Genomic DNA, 27,553 nt, shown 5'->3' with positions numbered 1-27,553 from the left:
TGTCTTGTCGGAAATGACTGGGGCTAGTTCCTAGAAATATAAGATTAAGGGTGATATCATTGTCCTAAATAGGTATTCTCAAGTGAAGCAAGTCATTTGGATGAGTAATCAACAGGGCTAACTTTATGGTAAGAGTGATTTCATGTTTTTTGTTTTCAGATGGATAATGAATGCAGGGTTCTACAGAAACTTGATATCAACAACGTTGTGAATGCGAATGAGAAACTGGTAAGGCTTGTTTTCTGACAAAATTTCTTATATTTCAGAAGTTGGCTTTTTAAGTGTTGAAGATTCGTGACTATTTTAGACCTTAATTTGTAAGTATTGATCAAGCGTAATTTCTCATTAATCATTTTTCATTAATGCTAAATTGAGCGAACATTTATTTCACAGCAAAAGATCTGATAAGTTGGTGGCTGAATTCTACCTACAATCATTGGAATAAGAGGCCATAAAATTTTATAATCGTGGATGGCTTTTCGATCTTGCAATTGAATACATAAGATCATCTGAGAAAAATTGCAGTTCGTACGTTTTGACCTGGTGGTGCAGTGGAAGGGTACTTTGGTTTATTTAGGTTTTAAGCTTTGTTGTAAACGTTGATAATTGAGGTGTTGCAGATTTGATTGTTCAATAACAGTCATTGCGCGAACTTATCTGGACTATATTTTTAATGAATATTGTGAACTCACATTTTTTTTACGAAGAAAGCCACCAGGACTCCCTAAAGCGAAATGGGGCAGATGACTCTCCTAATTTTGACTAGCTAAGCTGATGATAAAACATGACCGATGAAACATGAAAATCTTAAGTTTCTCTAATCTGAAGAGATGGAAATCTTGATGGTATTTATAACTAACTGATTTTTGAACATGAGAGCTATTATTTGCCATAGATAGTTGCCGCCAATCTATAACTCTGATGGAAATGCGCTTCAAGAGTGCTGATGTAAAAAATAATGCAGCTAAGTGCTATATTTTTTTTAGTTTAGTTTAGTTTTCTGTTAACTATCTCAGTTTTTGTAGACGTTTTTTTTTCTGAAGCAATGCTGCCTGTGCTGGGTAATTTTTTTAAATTGAAGCTAGGCTTCGCGAAAATTGTAGAGACATTTCGCACAAGTTTTCATCCTAAATTGGAACAAGAATGCTCGTATCAGGGCAAAGCCCTGAATGTTCCGACTGCCTTTTAAGGTTTATGCAGCATAATAACATCAAAAAATTGAATATAAAAAAATGAATTTATATTCCTCCCCCCCCCCCCCCACACGCCATATAAGTTCGAGAAGATAGATTTCGCTCCTTGTAACAAATTAATTATGGCAGATAAGATTGTTTCAACCAATTTGGAACAATTTCTAAGACTGATTAAATCTCCGCTTACGCGTTAATAGCGCGAAATGTATCGCAGGTTATTTGTCCCGAATTGGCCAAAATAACAATCTTTAAACCCCCATAATTTTACGAAAAATAATCACAGGTGAAATATCTATTCGTTTTTAAGATCAGGGCAACAATATCTTTTGAATGATATAAAAAAAATGTCTTCAAAAATAGTTAGTTAAAATTTTTCTGAAGAAAAAAACCCACCTCGAGCACAAATATTTCGTTATTTTCAGTACGAAAGTCGGAACAGTAAGTCAGGAAATTGTATGGAACATTTAGTGTTTGCGCTCAGTTAGAATTTTTATTTTAATCAAAAAACTCTTTGTTCAGACAACCCTGAATAAAAATGTCTGTTACAAGTGGGCTTTGCACGCCTATTTTATGTCTTCACGAATCGTGGAATGATGTGGCAACGCAAAAAAGAGACATTGGTTTTTGATTGTTTTGACGTTTATTTACACTAGCTATTGGCAAACTTCAGTTAGCGTTAGTGTTACACTACGACTTTTTTTTCTAACTTAAGTGGCAAATATTGGTGCCTTTTTTGGGACATTTTTACGGCTTTTTGATAGCATGTGCTTTGACATTCGAAGTTAACACAAATAATACAATTTAAACTCATCAAATGAACCGTAAAAATTAGTTGTTTCAAACAACATAATAAAAATAATTGTCGATTTCAGAAATTTTTGTAACTGACTATATCTCGCAATGTTTTGAAATGCATAGTTGATACATAGTGTGGCTTTATGCTTGCCAATATATTACATGCATAATTAGTGCGGAAGCCTTCAGTTTGTTATATTTCAAACTATTGCTTGCAAAATTTTGTCTATTTGTATTTGGTGTCATTTTTGCTGCATGGCATTGGCAATTTGTTAAATCATGTAGCTGCTTTATCTAAGGCTAGTCTTACTAAATTGTCAAGAGCCCGTGGCGTAGATGAGAGAATAGGGCATTCTAAATCTCCTGGTCGTAGAAGCGAATTTGCCACAGCAAAAGTTTATTTTGAGGCTTATTTTTACCTTTTTTATTTCACTTTCGAGAGCTGCTTTTTGTATTTTTCCTCGTCAGCTTTGCCTCTGTCATAAATAGTTCTTGAAAACCAAAAAGCTTCAAGGCAATATATTTTTCTTTTTGAAATTCTAAGTTTGAAGTTTTTTCAAACAGCAAGTCAGTTTTTTCGTTTCTTTGCGTTCATTGAAATTTTGCAACTGACGTTAACTTGGCAACCGTCGTTACCAGTTAATTCAGTTTAGCAATGAAATAACGTACCAGTTAATTCAGTTTAGCGGTGAAAGTAACGAACCTAAATAATCTATGGTGTTCCGTGAACCTCGTTTAAAGTTTTGTGGTAGTCATGACTCAGCTACACATTGTTTTAGCGAAATTTTATGCTTGAATCTTATGTCCGTTGTGGCTTGCCATGCAGTTTCTTTGCGCTAAATTAAAAAAAAATTGGGTTTCGTTTTTTGTTATTACATCCAAATTTACTTGGCATCCAATGTATTTAGTTTTAAAAGCCGAGGAATAAATTGAAAAAGAGGAAAAAATGCGAGAGCAACTTGCAATTTTTAAAAACTATTTCTGCAAAAAAATGATGTTGCAGAAAAGGCTGAGCTTATAAGAACACTCGAGACGATCCTAAACATTCCATGTAATGATTTCAGTTTCGGATCTAAAAAACGTATTTTAAGTTTGCTAGCTGCTACCATAGCTCTTTTTTCACGGTTTATTACGCATAAGAAACTGAGCGTACTAGTAGACATAACTGAAACAACTGCTTGTATGTCGCAGCATAACCATAGTCATTACTCAATCTAGGCTACTCACTCTGACTTAATTCGGCCTTGTTGTTCTCCTATTTCGCTTCTTCTTCTTACCATAATCTGTTTGTTGCTAGCCAATGGTGAGCTGATCTATCTTAGTCTCATTTAATTGACCTTGCGTTTTAAATCACATGAACTGACTGAATGATTCGTCAATGTCAAGTTTTACGCTGAATAGTTTTTGATTTTTTTGACGTGATAATTTAGTTTAAAAATTTCCTGTAAAACGATTTTTTTTACAAGAATGTTTGGACTTTATTTTTAAAAGATTATTATTGATTAAAAATAATATGAAATTGTATTTTGTTGAATAATATCAAAATGTACGATAATTTAAGCTTCAATTTTTCAGGATTCTGCCAAGAACGAGTCTTCAGAAGTGAACAGAGGAGGTTTAACTCCGTTCAAGCAACAGGAACAGACTTCCAGTACTGAAAACACGCCAAAGGAACCCCAAACTGCAACTGGTCTTCCCCCTCCGCCGCCCTCTTTAAATTTTGAAAATTCGACTGGGCCCTTTTCACCCCAGGTGCAGACTAAGCACTGTGTGGTAATCAACCAGATAGACGATCAGTTAGCCGACTTGGAAAACAAAGCCGAAAGGTATGTCATCAGTGTCGTAGGAAAATGGAGGGGAGGGACACAGAAGTGGTAAATTCACTTCGAAATTTCGCGTGCTTTCGATTGTTTGAGGGCCATGCGGAATTTTTTTCTTTTTAACAATATTTTTAAGATTTTTTTGAAGTTTTTCTTGCTAGTGAAGTGTCAAATTTAGCTTTTAAAAATAGTTTCGATTCATAAAATTGAAGTTCTGAATCACGACTGAAAGGGATTTGATATGATATATCACTCAATCCAGTCCGATAATTGTTTGTGGTACCTGATTTTGTGTGGAGAACAAAAAACTAAAACAAATTCGAATACAAAGTTCCTCCCCATTTTCAATGGTCGGAACAAAAATTGATTTTTTTTTTCAATTTCTTCAATCAGTGTGGCCGGATCATTCTGTGATACATGCTCATCAATCGACTGTCCTTGTGTATTATTACTCTTGGCTTTTTAGGGAATAGTAAGTTAAATGTGAACCTAGTTCTGTTCAAATATTCTCAAATTCTGCTATGTGCTTTACTTTTTTTGGTTATATTTTTGCTGTGAATTTGTTTAGTACTTCTATGATCATCGTTGCTTAAAAGCAAAATGGTAAGTCGTACTAAACAGTATATATATCAGATAAGTTCTGATGATAAAGCGAGGGTGTGATAATAGAAGCAAGATATTATGCTAGATTTTAACTTGTTGTCACACCAAGCTGAAGCGCCAACCGGAAAACTAATCAATGCTTGACTTAATTATCTCACAAAAGTTGCATATTACAAACAGCAACTTTGATTGTCTCAAAAAATTAATGTTGATTGTTTGCTTTTCATCTATCTGATCTTTTTGTTATTTGAATTTCAGCTCTGGTTCTAGTGAGCTAGGCAGTGGAGTTACCTCTCCTAGTAGTAGTCTTTATCTCAGTACTACTGCTTCCCCGAATCGCAAATACGGAACCGTTTCTTCCAGTGAAAATAGTCTTTACTATTCGGTCTGCGGGGACTCCCAAAACTCTTTAGTTGAAGGAAACTCTTCAGGAGCCGAGTCCGATTGGAGTCTAGACGCGACTGTGGTTCTCGGCGAAGTAGAAGATCATCTCGTGTCAGGATCTGAAGATACCATTACCGACGTTGCGACACCTGTGAACTATAAAACTAGGAGCTTCAGGTCTTCTTTAGAAGGGTCGGGATCAACTTGTGGAAGTGAAAGTAACGAAAGACGATTCTTTGACAAGACTTCAGCTGCAGATTGTACTACTGTTCTTTTTAACGTTAACGAGCGGTTAAGTTCGGTCAAAAAGAGTTTCCCACACGATTACTCTCAATCACCTTTGTTGCAGTTCAAAAGTTCCGATCAGGTTGATTTCGATACTCTTCCCACTTTTGATTCTCCACTAAGACGTCCGACATTTTCTCTAGGAATTCCTTCTACTAGGTTACCTGTAGATAAACCATTACTTCAACCACAAAGATCCCAATCTTCCAGTGACAGTGATTACAGTTCCCTTAAGCCAGATTCCCAGTTTGAGTTGCGTGAAAGCTCAAAAATCGTTTTAGAAGAGTTTGAAGAACCGATTAGCAACAAGTCAGAGTCGGAGCTTGATTCTTCTTTCTTTGGTTCTGACCCGTTCTGTGAACCAAACAGTGTGTCAGAGGAGGATTCAAATAATAATAGAACTTTTGACCGGGAAACTGCGGACCAAGAAGCTTTACTTCCTTGCCTACAAGAAGAGTCGTTTCAGACTGGTGCTAATAGAAAAACTGCGATAAAAGATAAGAGCGAAGAAGCAATCACAAGAAGTGACCAAGTTGTTCCGAGTCAAGTTATTTCGCAACAAGCAGGACCAATCAAAATGGCTTCAGCGTACGACAATGATGATGACTTTGATTTTGAGGCAGTTGCCGATCCCTTTAAATCATCAAATAAAATGATGATGGACTCCCCGCCACTCCCACGCAAAAACAACGCGGGTGTGGATTATGACAATATTGATTTCGATGCCATTGAGAATCCATTTGCAAGCAGTAAGAATCTCATGCAAGACTCGCCACCTGGAGGATCCCCCGCGCCAATTGAGTCCTACAACCCTGGTTCTTTAGATGCTCTTGAAGAGGATTCCTCGGGTCAAGCTTCAGATCAGCTACCAGAAATGAATGGATCGGCCACTATTACTCGGCCATCGGCTCATTCGAAGACAAAAACAAAAACTCCACCGCACAAAGCGAGGCGTAGTGCCAATACGAAGCTGTCATCTGAGTCAGAATTGAAAGCTAAATTATTAACTGGAGCGGGAGATGCCGCAACTGAAAATACAAATGGACTGGTAAGCGACCAGTTTTTTTTAGTAATAAAAGAGCAGACAAACCATTTGGATTTGTGGTATGATCTTATTTGCATAGAATTATACTGAAGAGTAATTTCTTCTGGTTCAAAGGATTTTGTAGAAATTACTTGGTAAAGTTTCAAAAGAAAAAGCGATTTTATAATATTTATAAAAGCTTGTTAAGCACTGGACATTGCCTTACTTTCAGAGGACAAGTAAAGGACAATAATTAAGTAAACTAAAATTAGAGCAGTTTTTTTTAGGAGGATGGCAAAGATTTGGCCAAAAAAGCGCCTCCTCCTGTTCCAAAAAGAGCTTCTTCTTCTTCTGCACAAGCCCAACCAGACTCAAACAGTGCAAAAATAGTAGCCCCATCAGCAGTAACAGCTTCCGTAGTTCAGACTACAGAACCAACTCAACTCATTACGTCATCTGGGGATACCTCTTACGTCACAGATACTGAACAGTCATCCTACTCCATCATACAAGGGGAGAATAACCGAACACAGAATGATTCACATGATGTCGAAGAGCAAGCAGAAGATGAGGCATTTCCTCCTCCCCCAAAAGACGAGGACTTCCCACCCCCTCCGACAGAAGCATTTCCATCTCCGCCTGCAGTCGAGGAATTTCCTCCTCCCCCGGCCGAGGAAGATTTTCCACCGCCTCCGTCAGACAATGAGTTGTAAGAAAACTACAAACACCACGCGATTAAATGTATAACTGCCTAAAAGTAGCACGATGATTTTGACTGAGCGATATACTTTTTAATATCCGCTAATGAATTTTGGCGCGTTTAAGCTTGGTTTCATTGTGTTTTAGAACTTCTGAAGTCAATCCTGAAACAGCTAACGAAATTGGTGCTAATCCTCCGTCACAAGGTTTGTTTTCAAATTTCTTTTTCAATTTGTTTTCTCTTCGTGATAACTGAACGTCTTTGCGTCAATTAGAACTAGAAGAGGCCAAACCCTCGGCAGGTTTTGACAACGAGGACTTCGATTTCGAAGCAGTTGCAGACCCTTTTAAGTCTTCCAAGAAAATGATGATGGACTCGCCTCCCCTGCCACGCAAGAACAACACAGAAGGCATAGATTACGATAATCTTGACTTTGATGCGATTGCGGATCCGTTTGCAAGTAGCAAGAACATGATGAGTAGTTCACCTCCGGAGAATGAACCCGTGTTTCCAGTTAAGGAATCGAGTTTCAAAGATGGATTCACCGCACAAATTGATGCTGGCAATGTGAGTTCCACAATACTCATTTATCATTCTTCAATGCTAACTCTAAAAATTGTGTTGAATCTTGATAATGATCAAAACTCTTGATGATCAAGAAACTATTTGTTCGGTGAATAAAAAACTTGTCGAATTCAGCCTAGTAGTTAATAATTACAGGTGTCAATGTGATTCAAGGTTGGCCTTTATGATCATTTGGCTAGTTGAAGTTAAAAAAATGCGTAAACTTAAAGAATCATTATCAAGTCAAATAAGAAATAGGAATGAATGGTGTCACTTATTCTGTATATGATGATGTCATTACCTTCCGATTGTAGCCCGATGAACGTCGCTGGTCGTTCAGTACAATATCTGGTCCTAATATAAAACAGGCCAGAAAGAAAGTCACGCCGCTGATTGCGTGTGCCTCTATGACTAACCTTTTAGTCGCCACCTATCAATCCCGCTCGCCATTGTCTAATATCACCATGATGTCTCAGAATAATAAGCGTAGCACTATTTCGTACTATGATGAGAAACATTGCTCTCCGGCGGGACTTCTTAACTTTATGTTAGATATTTTAACGAAATTGATAGATGATTGTACTCATCCGATTTTTAATCTTTGAATCACAATTGTGACTAGCAAGCGTTAAATGAAACTAATGACCTGTTGTGTTTAAAGAATAAAAGTGTCTCCATTCTTAAATTTTAAAATAAATGATTGATTGGTTTTTAGACAAAAACTGGAGAAAGTGAAGCCCCGAATCTTACCACTGACAATATTGATCAACCGGATGGCGATTGGTTAGTTTAAGTTACAATTTACTCTAATATGGTCCAGGGTTTATCTTGCTCTAGCTTAGTTTTGCATTTTTTTCCCGCTGTATTTCAGCCCAGTGTCAGGGCTAATTCTTATTTTTAAAGCTTATTTACTTTTATCAGTTTTTTTGCTCTGTTTATTTGCTCAATGACATATAAGGAGATCTTATTTTATTTTGATCGGTGCAGAAATGCTTGTCACCCAGGGGTGACCGGAAGAAAAATCCAAGAACTGACTTTTGTTTAATGAATGAATTGAGAAACTTTATTTTAACTGGTCACACTAAGCTGGTCCTTTTTCACTGGTCCTTTATTTTAACTGGTCCTTTTTCAGGCAAAATTCTTAATAGTTGTTCGCGCTCAAATTTCGTTTTTGACACTTACCAGCGAAATGAAAAAAATCAAATATGACTTCTTGAAATTCAAAGACTTTAAACGTGATTTTTATCTTTGAAAATTGAAAAATTATACTAAAAAGATATAATTAGACAAAAAAGTTAAAGATAACTTGGAATAAAAAGTTTCGCTAAGTTCACTAACAATTAAATGGGAAGAGATTTTGAACAGAGCAAACAAAATGTCTATGACGTTTTTTCTAGGTTTACCTGAGTTCATTGACTCTCTGTTGGCTTTATTTACACTTGCTATCAATTTAGTGTGTTATTACGAACCTTCTTTGTTCTAATCTAACTCGCAAGTAAGTGTTAATTAAAAGTGTTCACTTATTTGGAAATTTCAATGTAGCATGAGAAATTGCACAGCATTTGTTCACTTACTTTGTGGGTGACTGAGTGGTTAGTCTGTGAGTCTCTTAATCTCTAGGTTGCAGGTTCGAATCTCAGAGGTTTCCGATTATTTATTTTTTACTAATTCGAGGCTTATTTCTAATTTTATTATAGCTTTTTAAAGAGCTGTATTTTGTCGTTTTCTCGCAAGTGTTTGCAAAACGATGCTTTGCCTCTGTATCAAAATTGCTTTGTTTACTTGTTAAGTGAATTTTGTGAATTTTTTTTATTGTGTTTGTCTGGGTAATAACACAATTTTGACATTAAGCACACTTCATGAAACGATAACTTCGTGACATAAAATGTGTGATAGAACGAAATCATAAAACGAGATCTTCATTATTTGCTCATATTTTTGTTAACATTCAATGAACGCGGTGTTTGAAGAGTGAATGAGAATATTTCAGACTTTGATATAGGTCGTGATGATTAAAAGTTTTTTTTTGTCAGTAGAAGTCTTGCTAAAGTCACACTAAAACTTGATTTTTTGCAGTTTGGCTTAGTATTTTTTTCCAACTTCAGTTTTTTTTTTTTGTTAAAAGAAAGGCAAGCTCAACTATTGAACAGTTATAGAACAGTGTAAACATTACGAATAATGTGATCAACTTCTAATTTCGAAAGTTGATTTTTTAAAGACCTTTCCGTTGAATAAAAATTTTTCAAATTGTGTTTTTTAATTTTTAAAGTGTCAATCATAAATTGTTCTCGAAATTTAAATAGCGTTTAGGCCATATAATATTTCTTATTACCCTTGCAATAAGAAAGGGTTTTGCGACTGGGAACTAGATTTTTTCCTGTTAATAATATTGTTCGCAGAATAGTTTCTTCATAGAAAGAAGTTTCAAATGGTAAATTTACAAATATGCAGCGTACTTGTTTTGTTTTTATGGGGTTTGCATTATAGCCGTGTTTTGTTCTATGTTTCCGTTCGTTTTTCAATCGATTCAATTTGGACGTTTTTTTGAAATTTTAAAATCACTTCTCAGAAGAAAATTTTCCCTTCAAACTAGTTTTTTTTTCAATTAAGCGTTGTACAAAGTTTCTTCCTCGAGTGTTCTTCAGCGGCTTGATGTTCTTATCGTGTTTTTTGAAGTCCTGAGTTTATACGCATTTTTTCATGATAAAGTTTCTTCCGTTTTTCGGTCAATTGTTTTTTTAATTTTGGCTTAAGTTATTTTTCTTTCGCATTGAAAATTACAGCAGAATAGTTTAATTAAGGTTTTCGTTTTTATTTCTTAAGTTATAGGCTAATCAAGAAAAATGAAAGAGACGACAGTTTTTTCAGCAGCAGTTTTCTTGTGGTTATTTTTTTTCGTCTGTTTGATTGGTTTTAGTTTCAAGCAAGTTTTCATCATAATGCTTATATGATAACTGACAATTTATATTTGCAATTGATTCAAATAAATGTCGCGTCGAATTTTTGAATGAACAATCCATAAGTTTCTCTACATTTTTCAAGATTAATGAGCGCAGTGAAGACTCTTGTAAAGGTCTTGCTGATTTTTTTTTAGGAAAAAGTTTTTAAATGCACTGAGGTATATATGCACTTTTTGAGTTCAATTGAAATTCTAGTTCGAAGGTGGAATTTAATTTATAGAGTTCCAGCGGAATAAACACTTCACTTGTTGATCTAGTTTTCTCAAGTTGGCTTAATGTTATCAAAAAAGCGCCAATCTTGAATCGTTCTAGAAATTCAAAGAGCCTAAAGGGCATCTAGTTTTTTTTGCAATTAGAAAGTTTAGATTTTTGTCAACAAAGTCAGTGTTTTGTTTATGTTTACTTGCGTTCATTACTCCTTCCAATTTTTGATTGGCTATGTTTGCTCTTAATATATAGCCTCATTTCGACTTCTTTTCATTATTTTACCGGAAAAACGGGAATTTACTCAAAAGTTGTCTGCATAGTTACCGCTCAGTGTTTTTAATGCTTAATTAAAGCTGGCAATTGTTTCGCCACAGGTTTTCATCAAAATGAGTTTCATATGAGCCACATATACCAAAATTGTAAAAGTTGTTGCGCAGCTTGACCTCTGTGTTGAAGTTCGAAAGTTGAAGGTTTAAAAAAAACAAGTCAATTTTTGTCTGTTTCCTTGCTTTTAGTGACTCCTTTCGAACTGTCTATTTGCAATATTTTCTGTGTCTTGTCTTGGTGGTTTCGATTAGCATAAGCTATATCTTCCGGTTGCTGTTTGGTTATAAGTAAAACCGTTTCGGAATTTCGCCTGGTTGAAAAATTGTTTATAATTAAAAATTGATGCACGAAATCAAAACTGGATTATCAAACTATTTTTCGTCAGTCAGATCTAAATTTTGGGCAATTTTTGCTCATGAATACAAGTAACATTTTTTGATAGTCGTGTTTTTAGTTCAAGTCTTGTTTAGCGCCCTAAAAAGAATGTATTTTAGAGATCTGCATAATAGTTACTTATGATTGCGATAGTGAATCGTTTTAAACCCGGTACAACAGTTCAAATTACTGGACTGAAAAAAGTAAGTCGATAAAGGGAAAATAATCAGATCTGTTTTTTTTCCTGCACTAAAAACTATTTGAAATCTTAATTACGACTAAATTTGTCTTAATTTTTCAGTGCCATACCTTTTTATAACAGATGAAACACATGTTTATCAAATTTTTCTTCATCGGGATCTTCCAGTTACTGCGTTTTTTTTCGATACTTTTTTTTCATTAGGATCGAGCGATTATTCACGATCGGTTGCCTTTGTGTGAAAATCAAATAGGTTGTATAAATGGATATAATGTACCTTTAGCGCAAATTTTAGATTTTGTAACCGCGGAAGGTCCCACGTATGGTTCCATTTCCTCTTTTTTATCCAAGCGATTCCAAAATTATTCACTGTTTAAAGTTTCATTTTATTTAACAGAATTAGTAAATTAGCTTTAAAAACAAATTGAGTTTAAACACGAATTGTAATCCAAGTAAAAATTGTGCAAAAGTAGATTTGGTTTTCGTGCTTACTTTTCAAAGCATTGGTTTTGCTTTAATTCTTTATGCAGTGTGTTACTTGTGTTGTGTGTACTATTTCCCTCAATTTTTGTACCATTCGACTGCGCGTGGCTTAAATCGAATGTTTTACATTACCATTCAGCTGAACTGAAGCTTCGCTCTTTTTGTATGCTATCTTATCTGTTTTTAGTTATTCTATTATATTTGAAAACCGTCTCATTCCCTGAGAAATAATTCAGTTTTTTGTTGTACATCACCTGTTTAACTGCTGAGCAGAAGTAATCGTATCTCTGAAATATCAATTTGTCACAACACCTAACTGCAGTAAGTTTTCTTAGTTTTTTTTAATGTAACCTCGGTTTCGATGTTTTTGTGAAAATCAAGGCAATGGAAGATAGCAATGAAACTCTATTTCCTAAGTGCTAAAGTGTTTAAGTATAATTGAATTGATTGTTGTTTTAAAGACTTTTTTCAAAAATTTCTCATTCAATTATATTTTTTTAACTTATCGATATGCTTTTTTGTTTTAGTACATATCAATGGCTTATTACTCTACTTATGAGTTTCAATTGACAGGGTATTGGCTCAATGAAAAGGAACAACATTAGAATAATCTATTGCTTTTTGATATCGCGCTGTCTCGCAGTTCAAGTAGTTTCTTTTAGTTTGTTCGCATGTTTTGAGCCATCTTAACGATTTGAATTATTTTAAACACTATTACTTTAACATTAAATGCTCTTTTCCAAATAAAAAGTAACAACTTCTCTTTTTTTTTTTTTACAAAAATTGCTTATTTGGTGCACTGAAAACTGTTCATTTTTTGTAAGTTCTTATTGATTTCCGATATTTCAGGCAAGTTAACAAAACGCCAGCATCGTCATTAGAAGTCGCGAAATCACTCAAGGCAAAAGTTTCCTCGTCTGCGACCCCGACGCTAGCTACTAAAGACGAAGAGTCCTTTCAAAATCAAGGGACAATAGTCAAATCTAAAGCTAAACGGGCCCTAGTAAACAAAAACAAAGAGAACATCTCGACATCAAATTTGGAATCTAAAAATGAGTCAAGTGAGAAAACGACAGACGTTTCAGAAACGCCAGACGCTTTAAACAAAACGACAGAATTTGTTGAGATCAATGTGGGCCTAAAACCAGCTTTAGACAACGAAAGTTTGAATTCGAATGAAAAAAGCATTGCACCATCTAATAATCGACAGGTATTTAAAATTTACTGGGTAAAGTTTCGGACTGAAAACTAACAAAAAAATTTTTAACATTTACCCAGCGTGTATCTCTGATCTTAATATCATTTCAGGTTCCTGCTGCTTTAAAAACATCTGATTTGCCAGCCAACGTTAAAGAAGACTTTTTCAAGGTATCTATTCCGTGTTATGTTGCGCCTTTTTACGTAATTTCGTATGCTGCTCGAATAAATCAGTTTTCATCGTTGAGCAGGATCGAGTATCTGTTAGTTTGTTTTAGGAGTACGAATGTCTTCGTGACGAGAACGTACAAATGAAGGAAGACTTGACGAAATTACGCAATGAAGAAGCCGGTACCATGTAAGTTGTTTCAGTGACTACCTGAATAACCAAGTGTTCCTTAATAATTTGAATGTCTACCTAGTTTTGAATTTCCCTGCATTATTACACAAGTAATCTAGCGATTGTAGTGTTGTATTACCCATCAACTTTTTTTTCAACCCAACTCGGAAATAAAGTGTTCCTTTAGTGGCAATTTTGCCGCATAGTTTTGGCAATTTAATAGCTTGCATCTAGGCAAGCGACTCGAGGCGTGCGGTCTGATTTCATTTTCAGGACCTATTTTCTGGGTGTAAACTGTGATAGATCTCGATGGTGTAGTGGTGAAAAATTGTTGACTTCGAGCACCCACAGCAGTTCAAAGTTAACTAGTTCCAAGACTTCTTTCCAGGAATTATTGAATAGCCTTTAATTTTTGGAGCAGCTTTTTTTGCTTGTGTATGCGAAGTGCAGATTAGCCTCTGTGTGAAAGATTTTGGTGAGCCCTTTCGTGAATGATCAGTTAATTGTAACGTAGCTCTTGGGCTTTCATCTAACATCCGCTATGTAAATATGTCCAATAGCGAATATAAGTAGGTAAGCTCAACTGGCAATGTAATTGAATCAAAATACGGAAGAGCTGATTGTTTCAGGGTTGTATTGCAAGATTTGGAGGATGCCTTTTCTCAGTTGTGTGTGATAAAGGACAAAGCCATGAAAGATCTCCAGAATGACATCAATCGTTTGAGCCAAGAAAATGAAGAAGTAAGTTTTTTTTTCGAACTTTTTTAAAAGAAAGTTTTATCATTCGAGCTGAAATCATTGAAATATTAAATTCTCAATTTCTGAGAATGAAACGTTGCAAAAGATAGTACTAAACGTTGTGAAGTTGTTCATTTTGGTGTGTTGGTTAGAATTTGTTTATTTTGGCTGCTAACTGATTGAAATCAAAAACGTTCATTGATCAGGTTTTCTTAAATTTGGTTGATATAATCAAAATTTTTATCTTATGAAAAATGTCATAATTTCTACGAGCTTTGATGCAATTGCATTCCCACTGATTTTCAATTGAAAATTTTTTACCAGCTTAACGTAGTCTATGTTGTTGTAGTACAAAAGTTTTTTTTGTCCGATCAGTCTAATGATGATCAGCTATTTTATGACGATTGGGTTTGAACATTAGTTCCTCTCAGCTGAATGAGATCTAAGCTGAATGAAGTCAAAAGAGCTTATAAACAATGAGTGCCATAATCAATTGTTAGTAAAAGAAGTGAGTTATCGCTTAATTAAATCGTATTTCTTGTTCAGGAAAAAGATTTTTTTTTCTTCAAATTCAGTTTTAACTTATTAGATGAAAGGAAGGCTAATTACCCTTCAAGAACGATTCTGCTAATGGCGCGAAAAACTAAGAATAACTTTAAGTTTTTAAAATGGAATTTATTTTTTAGATTTCTCAGCCGAAAAATCATATAATATTCTTCAACATGTGAATGTTTTTCCGAAATTCGAAAGTTGAAAATTTCCAAAAAAATCTCAACTTTTTTGGGTTTCTTTGATTTCATTGACACTTAAAGAAACTTACAAAAATGTCTAGAAACTGCATTTATCAAAATAAGCGTCTTTAAAAGTGTCTGTATGCCCTTACTTTCTTATCGAAGACCGTAAACAATTTATCGAGGTTAAGTTCGAGTTAAATTGGTTACAAAGGTATTAAATAGTCATAGTCTTTAAGTTTAATAGCAAGTTTAATGTACTGCAGTTTTTTGTTGGTCATTTTCTCATTCGATAGTTTCATTTTTCTTTTCCTTCCTCCTTTCCCAAGGTGTGCCAGTCTCACTTTCGATGTATTTCTAAAATGTTTCTGAACTAAGTCTTGTAAGAGGGTATCTACGAACTGATTTATCTTATACTCGGGTGGTGTTGTCCATTTTCAGAGTTTAGGGTTTTCCATGAAATCTTTTTTTTCTATTATTTACCTTTTCGATACGTTTGCCGCTGCCGTCTGTCATTTCATATCGAGACTAAAACAAAATTTCGGAATAGCTGCTTAATAAAATCATCAACAATTCTTGAAAATGTCCGAGTTGTTGAAAAAACTCATCAACAGTTTTTGGAAATATTGGCGATTTTTGAGTTTTGCGTTTTTAAAGCTTCTATCTAAGGATGATTTGTTCACAAAGTTGTTACTTGACAAACTCACGGCTTCAATAACATGTTTGACTCCCCGTCCTTTGCTCTTCACGGTTTTGTACATGCTCTGATGCGAGTAGTATCCCTCGCTGTTGTCGTTGTGAGTCCCAACAGGCTCACAGGGGCAGTCCATACTAGTCTCCATGGTCATGTTGGGGAATCCTGGTTTAGTTTTGCACCCGGGTGCTTTACCAAGTCCCCATTCCATGTTTTCGAAACTCATTCTCTATGAGGTTAATAATTTCAAAATAAACAAGCTGATAAGCTTCGGATATTTTATGACACTTGCGATGCTGTAAGATAAGCTGAGATGGTGAATGATGTTTTCGAGGTAGATTGAGAGTTTATATAGGTAGCATGTCTATTATGAAATAAGTTTTTTGTTTGCAAATATATAATTCAAGGAGTTTTTGTGTTTGTTCCTGTGAGAAAATAGTGCAGGCATTGTTGAAGATAAAAACGTATCATGGGATTCTATCTATAAAATTTTATTTTGTTTAGACGCGCAAAACTTTGCTTTAAGTTATGCTTTTTGGGAGATTATGAATGAAGAAGTTATTTTACATTTGTCTTGTTTTTACTTCAGCTTCCCTCGTTAAATTTCTGTAGCCTTAATTGTTTGATCAACGAAACAAATGTACATTTAACATGAAAATGAAAATGACGCAAAATGTCGCATTCGACTATTTTCAAAAGAGATTTTTTTTTCACTCTGAAACTATTTCAAACCTGATGATGAATTTAATTGATGTTTGAAAAAGATAATTTTGATGATCTCTTAAACGTTTGCTGCTAAAGTGTTTTAATAGTTTCTGACGTTCGAAAAAATGTTTATTGAAATCATGAGTACGTTCTGTTGGCAAATTATTAAGAGTAATGAACGTAGGGAGTACTCTTATATAGGTCTTGTTGTTTTTTTTTCAGGAAAAAATCTGAATTTGTTCACGCTCAATTTTGTGTACATTTAACATGAAAATGAAAATGACGCAAAATGTCACATTCGACTATTTTCAAAAGAGATTTTTTTTTCACACTGAAACTATTTCAAACCTGATGATGAATTTAATTGATGTTTGAAAAAGATAATTTTGATGATCTCTTAAACGTTTGCTGCTAAAGTGTTTTAATAGTTTCTGACGTTCGAAAAAATGTTTATTGAAATCATGAGTACGTTCTGTTGGCAAATTATTAAGAGTAATGAACGTAGGGAGTACTCTTATATAGGTCTTGTTGTTTTTTTTCAGGAAAAAATCTGAATTTGTTCACGCTCAATTTTGATTTTTCGCGGTTTGATTTGTGATTTTTTTTAAGTTCAGTGCATTTCCATTGTTAAAAGGAAGGCAAACTCCACTATCGAACATCAAAATTGTGCAGGTCACGAAAAACGTTATCGACTTCTAATTTCGAAAATGGAAGTTAATTATCAGATTTCTCTGTGAAATAAAAGTTTTACCTATTGATCCAGTTTTCTCAAATTGGGTTAACTTTAACATAAAAGTGTCCATCATAAATTGTCTTACAAATTCAAAGAACTTTAAGGCCATCGATTTTTTTCTTGAAGAACAAAGTTGAAGTTGAAGAAAAAGTTGAAGTCTCTTGAAAAAACAAGTAGTTTTTTTTTCAGTTTCCTTGCGTTCATTACTCTTTTCCAACTGTTAGTTGCCTATGTTTGTTTTGAGGAGGTTTCCTTTTTTGCCATAGTGATATTTGAAGAGACGCAACACATGAAGCAGAAGTTTAAATTCGAATAGTGCATTACTAATTGGCATTATTAAGTGCAAGATATTGAAGCATTGTCCGTGATATGACTTGATAGAATCTCTGTTTGCGTCTTTTCTTTCTAAACTCAATCGGCTCAACAACCGCTTCCAGGCGCGATGAACTCCCTGTGAGTCTGAAAATAATTTAGAGTTGTTCGCAATTTTTTTCCTAAAAATCAATAAATATTGATACGATTATTTTGTCTGGAAACTTACAGTCTCGAGCTGTCGGCCGGCTGCATCCCTCTTTTCGAATCGGGTCTAAATGGAACATTAAATAAGAGTACATGGTTACTATCTAGTTATACATGGTTAATTAAGAGTTAATGAGGGGTGGGGTGTGTGATGAAGGGCAGAGGGGGTTGTCTACTTACTGCCTCGACCCTGGAGCTCCTGCCGAGTGCGTCTGCCTTCTCGGTCTTGTAGGCACTCTGGTGTCTGTAAAATACCCCCGGAGCCACCTCGCTACTAGTCCCGCTCAGAGTTGCCTCCGGGAGCATCACGATGGAGCCACCGGCACTGGTTGAGTATCTCTGCTCATGCTGTTGAACCTCAGTGGTTTTGTTGGCTTCGAAGGACATGATGCGATCGGGAAGCTTTTTTAAAAGGCGATTAAATCTGTAATTTGACTTTACTTTGAGTTGATAATGGCTTGATTAGTGATGGGATTCCATTTATACTTCTTGCTTTCATTCTTCACGTTTGGTGAAATTGAATATTCAATTGTGAAGTTGTATGTTCCTGTTTGAAACTTGAAAGTGTCAATTTGCACTTCTGTCTAGTGTTCAATCATCTTCAAAATAAGGGAATTGGCCCCCCTAATGGCTAAGGTCCTTTAACAGGTTATGGCAAAAGTCATGAAAGATACGATATTGCTTTAAAGTTTGAAGTGATGATAAAGGGGAGTTTTTGCGCCTCTTCTCTTTTTCTGTTATATTCCAATAATTACTACTTCTGTTGTGTAAAAATAGTTTTTCCAGGCAGACTAGGAAAGAGTTTATTGTGACTGGATTAGGTCAAGGCTTGATGAAGAATTCTTTGAACTGATTTATTCGGACAATTCCTTGGCGGGTTTTTAAGGAGATCCATTTGTTTTTGTGAACTCTTCTGGCATTTAAGTCAGGTATGTCATAAGTTTTGTTCGGCCGTCTAAGTCAATTTGAAAATTGTCTCAGTTTTGAAGTTTTCGTAGAATATTTCTTCAGAAAACTTTTGCTACTTTTGTTTGCTCCCTGTTCAATTGACCGATGGACTTCAACTGGCCGATAGACTTCTAATCAGTACCAAAGGGTGATAAAACCAGTTAACTTCGGATTAGAGACGTCTAACACTTACCTTCGGAAATCCGCGCAAAAATTAATAAGTTTCAGAAAAAGTTTTATAATTTGATTGCTTCATCAATTCTACAAGATGAGAAAACAATGTTCTTGAGGAGTGTTTCAACGTTCAAATTTTGTTTCAGTACCAAAATGATCTACAATCACTGGAGCAGTCTTTCGACCAGGCGTTAAAGCGATACACCAAAGCTAGAGACGCTATCGGACAATACAAAAACGTAAGCAATGAATATTCTTTGTTTCTTGATATTTTTAAGACTTTTATAAAGGTCGGTCGCAATGGTGGCGTCCCTCATGCTTGAAGGACCGAATGCTTGAATTTAATTTTAGCTTACTTTCAGCCAATAAGAATTGAGTATTCAAAATCTCAAAGTAAATCGCGAAAATCTCAAAGTAAGAAAATAAATCAAGGCCATTAGTGTTAATATTGACCGATTTGATAATAAGCAGATGAGTTTTGAAGACTGAAAAATTCTTATGATTTTGGCCCGCCTAGTCTTGATGATTAACTGAAAAGTATTGCGGTTGTAACCCGCAATTTGTAATATTTTTGATTATTTTCCACTGAATTAATTAATACATTTTCTGTTAAAATTGACTATGATTTTGTGAGAAAGGCATTTAGCCAATAGAAACGCTTAGCGGTTTTGATTGGTTGAAATTTTTCAAGCATTCGGTCCTTCAAGCATGAGAACCCTCCGCGGTCGCAATGACTTTTTTCAGAAAAAATTTTTCAGGTTCCAATTTACTTTTTTTGCTGTTTAACTTTTCCTTTCTTTTTAAATTTAGTTCATTTGCTTTGTTAAAAGGAAAAAGGAAGGCAATTCCAGTATCGAACAGCATAACTGTAAAGGTCACGAAAAACGTGATCAACTTTAATTTCGAAAATGGAACTTATTTGTCAGATTGCCCAGCGAAATTTTAAAAAAATACCTATTGATCCAGTTTTCTCAAATTGAGTTATTTTCATCAAAATTTTTTTTATCATAAATTGTTCAAAAAATTCAAAGAGCTTTAAGGCCGTCTTTTTCGTGCAACTTCAGCAAATCAATATTTTTTTTCTGTTCACTTGCGTTTCAATAGTCTGTTGGCTATCTTTTAAATCACAAGCAAGCATTGTTTGATTTTTGTAACAGGAATAAATTGGGTCTTTCAGCTGGTAAAGTTTTCTCGAAAAATACAGAGGAGTATAACTTGAGCCAATTGAAGCAGTTCAAACAAACCCTAAAAGTTCAGTATTTGCGAAATAATTCAAGCTGAAATACATGCTTAAAATCAGCTTTAACATCACCAAAAAAATTAAGAAAAAAAAAACTTTTCTATTCCTAGAGTTTTCTTAGTTTTTTTTGGTCCACGTTGTCATGTGTTTCTTTAGAACGAAGTGATCCTAAAACAAGAACTTCAGAAGGCGCATCAGAAAATCGCAGAAGAGGAGAAAATGTACGAGACTCTCAAGAGGTTTTCTGAGGAGAGATTTACCGAGTAAGCCATCATTATTGACTTTTTCTTATCAAAGTGCAATTCCAAGTGGTCATATAACTTGCTCTGTGTACCTACTATGGATACTCATGAATCTATTATATATTATATGCGGGTATCATAATCTTGCCATGTGTAAGCTTTTTCAACGTATTTTTTGCATGTTTAACAAAACATTTTTGCACGTCTAAGCTATATCGTATATTGCAATGGTTAATTTATTTTTCGATCTTCCATTTTCAATTCAGTGTTTTCCCAGGTTTTGCGATTCTGCCATAAATGAATCAACAAATCCATCCTTTTAATTTACGAGATTGGGCCATTTTCGAGGTTTTTGACAATTTTAAGCAAATATAAGTTTGCGAGTCTTGCCTGTGGGTTTGCGAGTCTTGCCTCCAAATCTCCATTCTCAAATCCGTGTAGTTTTTGAGATATGACGTTTTTTATGATTTTTTCAAAACTTTTAAGTTCTCAATCCTGTTGTTGGAAATTGTTAGGGTACTCTTAGCGGTTGCGAATATTGCCTGAGAATATGACTGCCCAAATCCTTGAAGTTTTTGGGTAAAACGTTTTTTTTTAGGTTTTTTTTTCAAAATTTTTCAGAGAACTTAGATAAGAAAATTTCACAAAATTTGAAGTTCCCATCTTTGTAGTGAGAGTCTGGCAAATCCAAATGGCCTCCAAATGTGAGTGCTCAAACCTTGATAGTTTTCCAGATATGACGTTTTTTTTGTGATTTTTCCAAAAAAAATTTCCGAAAACTTAAATTTAAACTTTCTTCACAATTTGAATTTCCCAACCCTGTAGTTATGTGCTGTCAGAGTGAGTACTGTCAAATATTGCCTTCAAATAAGGCGCTTAGATCTTGTTAGTTTTTGAGATGTTACGTTTTTTTCTGGTTTTCAAAAAATTATCTTTTTTAGAAAACTTAAGTTTGAAGTTTCTCAAAATTTTTCTCAAAATGGGTGCTGTAAGATTACTCTCATGAGTTGCAAATCTTGCGTCCAAATGCGAGTGCTCAATTGATTTTAGTTTCAGAGCTGTGACGTTTCTTAGTTCATTTTAAATTTTTTCAAAGAATTTATATGAAACTTCACAAAATTTTATGGTTTCTCAAAATGTGTAAAAAAAACCATGTGTAAAAAAATTTGTAATTACGAACCTTGTAATTGGGTGCTGTCAGAGTACACTCAAAGGATGCAGATCTTGTTTCCAGCATATGTGGTTTTTCATGATGTTAAGAATTCGAAGCACCGGAGGTGCGTTACACGCTAGTTCAATTGAATTGGATGTTGAATTGAGGTCTTTTTCGGTTGGAATAGGGTTTTAGAATTCGAGAGAAACATTTAAACACGAGGTGAATCATTCTACTAGATGTAGGTTTTTTGCAAATTTATTTTTCAATTTTTTCTGTGGTTTTCATATTCTGAGCATGGTACTTATGTAAAAATTCTGGGACAAGAGTAGCATCAATGTTAATCGTTACCCAATCATTTTCATATGGTTTTATGACACAACAAGGATAGCTGGTTGCTCTCCACGTAGCTCAGAAAACTCAAAAGTAATGAGTTTGAGTAGCACAGAATAAGGAAATTCAAAAATAAGGACAAACGATCCATGTTTTCTATTTTAATGTTTAAGAGTAATGAACGTAGTGAGGACTCTTATATAGGTCTTGTTGATTTTTTTTGTTTTTTTTTCAGAAAATTTGTTCACGCTCAGTTCTGACTTTTCGCAGTTTGACTTGTGATTTCTTTTTGAGTTCAGTGCATTTCCATTGTTTAAAGGAAGGCAACTCAACTATCGAACAGCAAAAGTGTAGAGGTCCCGAAAAACGTGTTCAACTTCGAAAATAGAAATTAAATATCAGATTTCCCAGCGAAATAAAAATTTAACGTATTGATCCGGTTTTCTTAAATTGGGTTAAATTCAGCAAAAAAGTTTCCATCATAAATTGTTCTACAAATTCAAAGAGCTTTAAGGCCATCTATTTTCTTTCGAAATTCAAAAGTTGAAGTCTCTTGAAAAAACATGTCAATTTTTTTAAGTTTCCTTGCGTTCCTTGCTTTTTTCGAACTGTTAGTTGGCTATGTTGATTCAAGAAAGTCAGTGTTGTTTTAATGTTTACTTGCGTTCCTTACTCTTTTTCAATCTTCGATTGGCAATGTTTAATAATGTTGCACTGAATTAGATTGAAAACTGCAAGAAAGAGAAAGAAAATTTTTTATCAAGTTGAAAATGTAAAATGAACTGGGAGGTCAGCTCAGAGGTCGATCGGTCTTATGTTTAATTTAGTCTGAAGACCGAAAGTATTCAGACCAATTTTGCTGTAGTCGAAATAATTACTGTCTGTTCAGGGCGGAGGAGCAGGCACAGGAGAAGGAGAGAGCGCTGAAGGGATCCATCACACAGCTCGAGATGGAGTTAAAGAGACTCAAAATGGCCAATGATGCCCTACAACTCTCATACGACCAGAAGGTCCGTTTGATTTTTTTATCCTTACTCTAATAGATTCATTTCAAATTTTCACTAAAGGCAAAATGAGTTTTGTTGAACAGATTTCAGAAGGTTGAAAGAACAATTCACTTAACCTTTTTTGTGAAGACAACGATAGTTGGATATGAAGGTTCAAGAAGTTGTTTTTGTTTTTCATCAACGGATCGAAACGATAACACGAGCAAAAAATTCCAGTTTGCTACCGGTATTACCACTTGCAACCGAAAGGTTTGCAACCGAAGTTACAGTTAATTTAGTTTAGCTGTGAAACGACGTTACTCATTAATTTAGTTTAGCGGTGAAGGTACCGAAAAATGATTAATCTAAACTGAGGTATAGGACACGAAATACTCAGTGAGTAAAACGTTTGTGCCCTTTTGGTACATATAAGACACGTGATCAAAATGTTTCCATGCTGTATTTGAAAAATAAAACGCTAGTATGCAATTTATTCCCGTGCTTTATTTGAACACTCAAATAAACAAAATAGAAAGTAAAAACTACGAGATGGCGAAAAACTTTTTCGGCTGTGAGCCTTTTTCAAACGTGTTTTATACCAGATACGCAACAGCGTATACTGCGTCTCGAAATTTGATCACATCTCGACACTTCGAGTCTCGATTTGTGCCACAAAATTTCTCGATGCAATATATAGCTGTTGTTTATCAACTACATATGCAATTTTAAGGATAGGCTTTTTCAGTACAGAAATCCGTGATCTGTGAAAATATGACATTAGTGTTATATTCATGTGTGTATATTGTTTGAAATTTACTTGAACAGTACCAGTTGTCTTTGTAATCGTACGAACATTCTTTCAAGTTGCACTGAGTTGAAGAGCACGCTAGAAACAATTCGAGGCTGATAGGCCGAGACAATTGACGAAAACGTGCTCTTACAGCCAAGTGCAACTGAAAAGGGTGATTCAACTGTTTTAGAACCCAAAGTCTGGGTGAAAATAACTGAAATTGTTCACGCCCATGAGCTTATTGCACAACGCGCTTCAGCGAGCGTAGTGTAATAGTACGACCATTTTTTTCCAGCCTAATTCGCAAATATTGGTGCTAATTATTGGGCACCTTTGGGATGCTTTACGTAATCAGCTAAAAACAGTTGATGCTGTTTTGTTGCATTAAATGAACCAAAAAAGCTGTTCGTTTCACACAACAGTTGAACAAAAAAAATCCATTTCCGAAATTTTTCTGCTCAATGTATCTGGAATTTTTTTTGAAATGTATAATTTATCTTAATTTGGCATGATGCTTTCCATTTTATTACATGCAAAGTTAATGTGGACGCCTTAAGTTTTTATTCCAATTTCTTACATTTAAAATAGTGTCTATTTGTATTTGGTGCCACTTGTGCTTTATCGCCTTAAAAATTTATTAGCATATGTAGCTGCTTTGTTTGTGGCTAGTGTTAGTAAAATGTCATGAGGCAGTGGCGCAGATGCGAGGACAGGGGACTCTAAATCTTCTTGTCGTAGGATCCAATTCGCCACTGCAAAAGTCTTAATTTTTGAGGCTTATTTTAACCGTTTCTGTATTTTATTTTCTAGAGCTGCGTTTTCTCGCTGGTGTTTGCGAAGCGCAGCCTCGCCTCTGAATAATATATTGTTTTTGAAACTCAAATTTTAAGTTTTTTCAAAAAGCAAGTCAATTTTTTTTGCGTTCATTGAATCTTTTCCAACTCTCTGTAGGGTATGCTCTAGCTCCATTGAACCCTGTCATTGCAATATTGATTCGTGATGGGCCCTATTTTGAAGGGATTAATGCGTTTTGCAAACCCCTTATAAACACTTTATACCTTTTTTGCACATTTTTATAAAAGAATTTTTTTTCAATGTTAGTCCTTCACACTTCTCTGTTGAGTGTCTGCCCTCTGTATGTTGCTCTTTTGTAAGTTCAAGCAACATACGCTTTATCCGCTTGCTTGACGTACATTCCATTCACTGTGCCTGTCTTTGAGTCATAGTCAATTCTGTAGATGGTTTTGTGCAGATATTTGATGCAATGAGCAAAGTTTTCAATCGAGGCTTACTTTTGTTCTCTGCTGATTTTTCAGAGCTATTTACACTTGCCAAAGCAAGTGTCTGTAATCCGGAACAAGGCTTTTTTCCGCAAACAATTTTTTCTAATTTTTATTATGTTTTCTGCTTGCCTTGTATTCATTTCAAGTTGTTTTTTTTTGTTTACTGTGTGGAACAAATTTTTCTTTGTTCGACCAGTTGTTTTCATGAAAAGATGTTCGATGGGCCTAGGAAATTAGACGAAAAACAAATTTGACGATGTTAATAAAACGGAATTTAGACGATTCGCAAAACTACAAATATGAGAGTTTAGACGAAAGTGAGCTGTTATCGTGTGTAAAAACTGTTTATGTACTAATATAACTTTCGGTTTGAGCTTTGCGTAACGCAAATCAGGTAATTACTAGTCACAGCTGTATAGTTTATGTATTTCTAAGATAAATCACCCTATTTTGATTAAATACTTTATAATCATTTTTATAATAATAATTATTATTTTGTAATAGTGTCATTTCGTCATAAGTAAACAAAAAATGACAGTTTATGCCAAAAAGGTCAGTTTCTGGTTGCCGTCGGTTTTTAAATTACCGGCTTTGGTTTCTTTTAAAATTAACTTTTCTTCTAACAGGCGGTCTAACAACAAAATGACTGGTAATGACGTTGAAATGACTGGAAAAATAGCTCTATAATTGTAGTTTGCAAAAGTTTTTGCTTAGTTTTAATCAAAAAAGAAAAAATTTCAATTTTGCTGACTTTTTTTTTCAGGAAAATGTCTTAAAATGTTCATAAAAGTCTATAATAACTACAGATGTGCATTCATACATGTTGATGCATTTATGAATGAACTTAAGTATATTGCTATTTTTGAATTCAATGGAAATTTATCTGCTGAAACTGGAATTTAATTTATAGATTTCCAGCGGAATAAAAACTTCACCTGTTGATCCAGTTTTCTCAAGTTGGGTTAATGTTTCAAAGAGCGTAAAGGCATGTATTTTTTTCTTTGAAATTCGAAAGTGAAATTTTTGCAACAAAGTTTGTTTTTTATGTTTACTTGCGTTCATTACTCTTTTTCAATCTTCGATTGGCTATGTTATAATTTATCGATAAACTGGAATTTTGGCAGAAATGTCAATTGTATTTGAATTTGGTTTCTTTTCCCCATTCAAACTCTTCAGTCTAACTCAAGCTGCATTCAAGTTTTTCAGTCTAATTTCTGTGTTCCATGTTCACACAAGCAAAGTTTGTTTTATAGTATGAACTATCTTTTTTTCCAACCTAAGACGCAAATATTGTTGCGACTAAATGTGTTCATTTTGAAAGTGTTCATTTTGATCTATAATCAGCTATTAAGTACAGCCAATGCTAAGGATATTAACACTGACTATCTTATTACAGAAAGCATTTTAGCTTCAAGGTATCATGGATCTGTAGCGTAGAGGTAGGAAAGGAGACACTCAACAAAAGAAGAGGGTTCGAACATGGACAGGGTCGGATGTTTGGTTTTAGTGAACTTTTTCGCACACCAGTTAAAATACGTTAGATAGAGGCATTTTAGTTGGTAATTTTTTTTCAAATTGACTGGTACTGCTAAAGCGTCATAATTGGCTTGTGTCACTTAACAATTATGTAGATTCATAATTGGCGTGCGTCACTTAAGAATTTTTGTAGACTCAAAGTTCTACTCATTCAGTTTTTCCCAGTAGCGTTATCTGTCACGTTTTTGCTTGTGTATGCGAAGTGCAACTTCGCCTCTGTAAAATTTTGTTGTAAAAGTTTTAAGGAACGAAGTGATTTATCACTTATTTGGGTCTTAAAATAAGTGATAATTTTGAGGCTTACGCTCAATTTTGATTTCTTGCTGTTGGACTGTGGATTTCTGATTAAGCTCAGTTTTTTAATTTTCTGTTTGAAAGGCAAATTACGCCCTCCAATAACAAATGTGAAAATGGCGCGACATAACATGATTTTCAAAAATCAACTTTAGTTTTCAGAATATCAAGCGAATAAAAGAATAACTTATTCAACCAGACTTTTGACATTCAAAGAGCTTCAACTGGATTCGAGTTTTTCGGAAATTTAAGAGTTGCAAAAATGTTCAAAAAGGTCAATCATTTTTATTTCGGTTTACTTGACCCTTTTCTAACTGCCTTTTAGATATTTTACATTTTTTACATATCTTTGTGTTTAAAATGTTCCATTTCACACTCTGCTTTCTCTTTCAGGTGAAAGACAATAAGGAAATGAACGAGTTGTGCGAGAATTTGATCAGCAAATTGGCCGGAAGAGAATAGAAACTATATGAAGTTTCGTACAAGAAAAATGAGATTCAGTGTTTGTTCATCTTTGAACTTGAGGAGTTTCTCTGATTTGCCGCTGACTTCGGAAATTAACGAACAATCAACCTAAATTATGCGGCAATACTCCAGTTGATTTACCCTCAAAACCGCGGCTACAATAATTTGTTTCAAGTTGATGTCTGATGTTAAAGGAGCCAAATAAAAAAATTCCAGTGATCTTAATCGCAATGTCAAAACTTACCACGAAATTGACGTATTTCAGATTTTCACCTTTTTGATTTCTACAATTTTGAGTGTTTGTTGTATCCGCTCTATTGTGATGAAATTTGCTTTGTTAGTCTTGCTAATGCTGAAAATATTTGGAACCTAGGGCTAAATTGAAGCATACTAGTTTTGAATTTTGGTAGTTGACATCGTTTTAAATAAAAATCAATTTGTCTTATTTTCAAATAATTCCAACTTATTTTTTAATTCAATTATTCGACTAGAGAGTTTTCAACAGTGTTGCGTGTTCATTGCTTCGTTACATA

General features: G+C 34.5%; 1 protein-coding gene across 1 annotated transcript; it reads left to right on the top strand.

Annotated features, from left to right (window-relative positions):
* Nucleotides 1-13: 13 nt before the first annotated feature.
* Nucleotides 14-27,512, top strand: LOC134844907 (uncharacterized). Its single transcript, XM_063861734.1, has 16 exons — nucleotides 14-22; nucleotides 160-228; nucleotides 3,564-3,814; nucleotides 4,670-6,128; nucleotides 6,392-6,813; nucleotides 6,951-7,009; nucleotides 7,079-7,371; nucleotides 8,084-8,151; nucleotides 12,769-13,129; nucleotides 13,228-13,287; nucleotides 13,395-13,474; nucleotides 14,086-14,197; nucleotides 18,845-18,937; nucleotides 20,095-20,201; nucleotides 22,556-22,676; nucleotides 26,949-27,512. Exons 1-16 carry the CDS (start codon nucleotides 14-16, stop codon nucleotides 27,015-27,017), a joined length of 3,633 nt encoding a protein of 1,210 aa, XP_063717804.1. The 3' UTR covers nucleotides 27,018-27,512.
* Nucleotides 27,513-27,553: the final 41 nt, after the last annotated feature.

Source organism: Symsagittifera roscoffensis, chromosome 4 (assembly GCF_963678635.1).
Source record: "Symsagittifera roscoffensis chromosome 4, txSymRosc1.1, whole genome shotgun sequence".
Classification (NCBI taxonomy): domain Eukaryota; kingdom Metazoa; phylum Xenacoelomorpha; order Acoela; family Convolutidae; genus Symsagittifera; species Symsagittifera roscoffensis.
This window is presented reverse-complemented; position numbering and strand designations above follow the sequence as displayed.

Coding starts and splice junctions, on each gene's coding strand:
- LOC134844907 (XM_063861734.1), top strand. Junction 6,814..6,950: donor CCTCCGTCAGACAATGAGTT/GTAAGAAAACTA, acceptor ATTGTGTTTTAG/AACTTCTGAAGTCAATCCTG. Junction 14,198..18,844: donor TGAGCCAAGAAAATGAAGAA/GTAAGTTTTTTT, acceptor ATTTTGTTTCAG/TACCAAAATGATCTACAATC.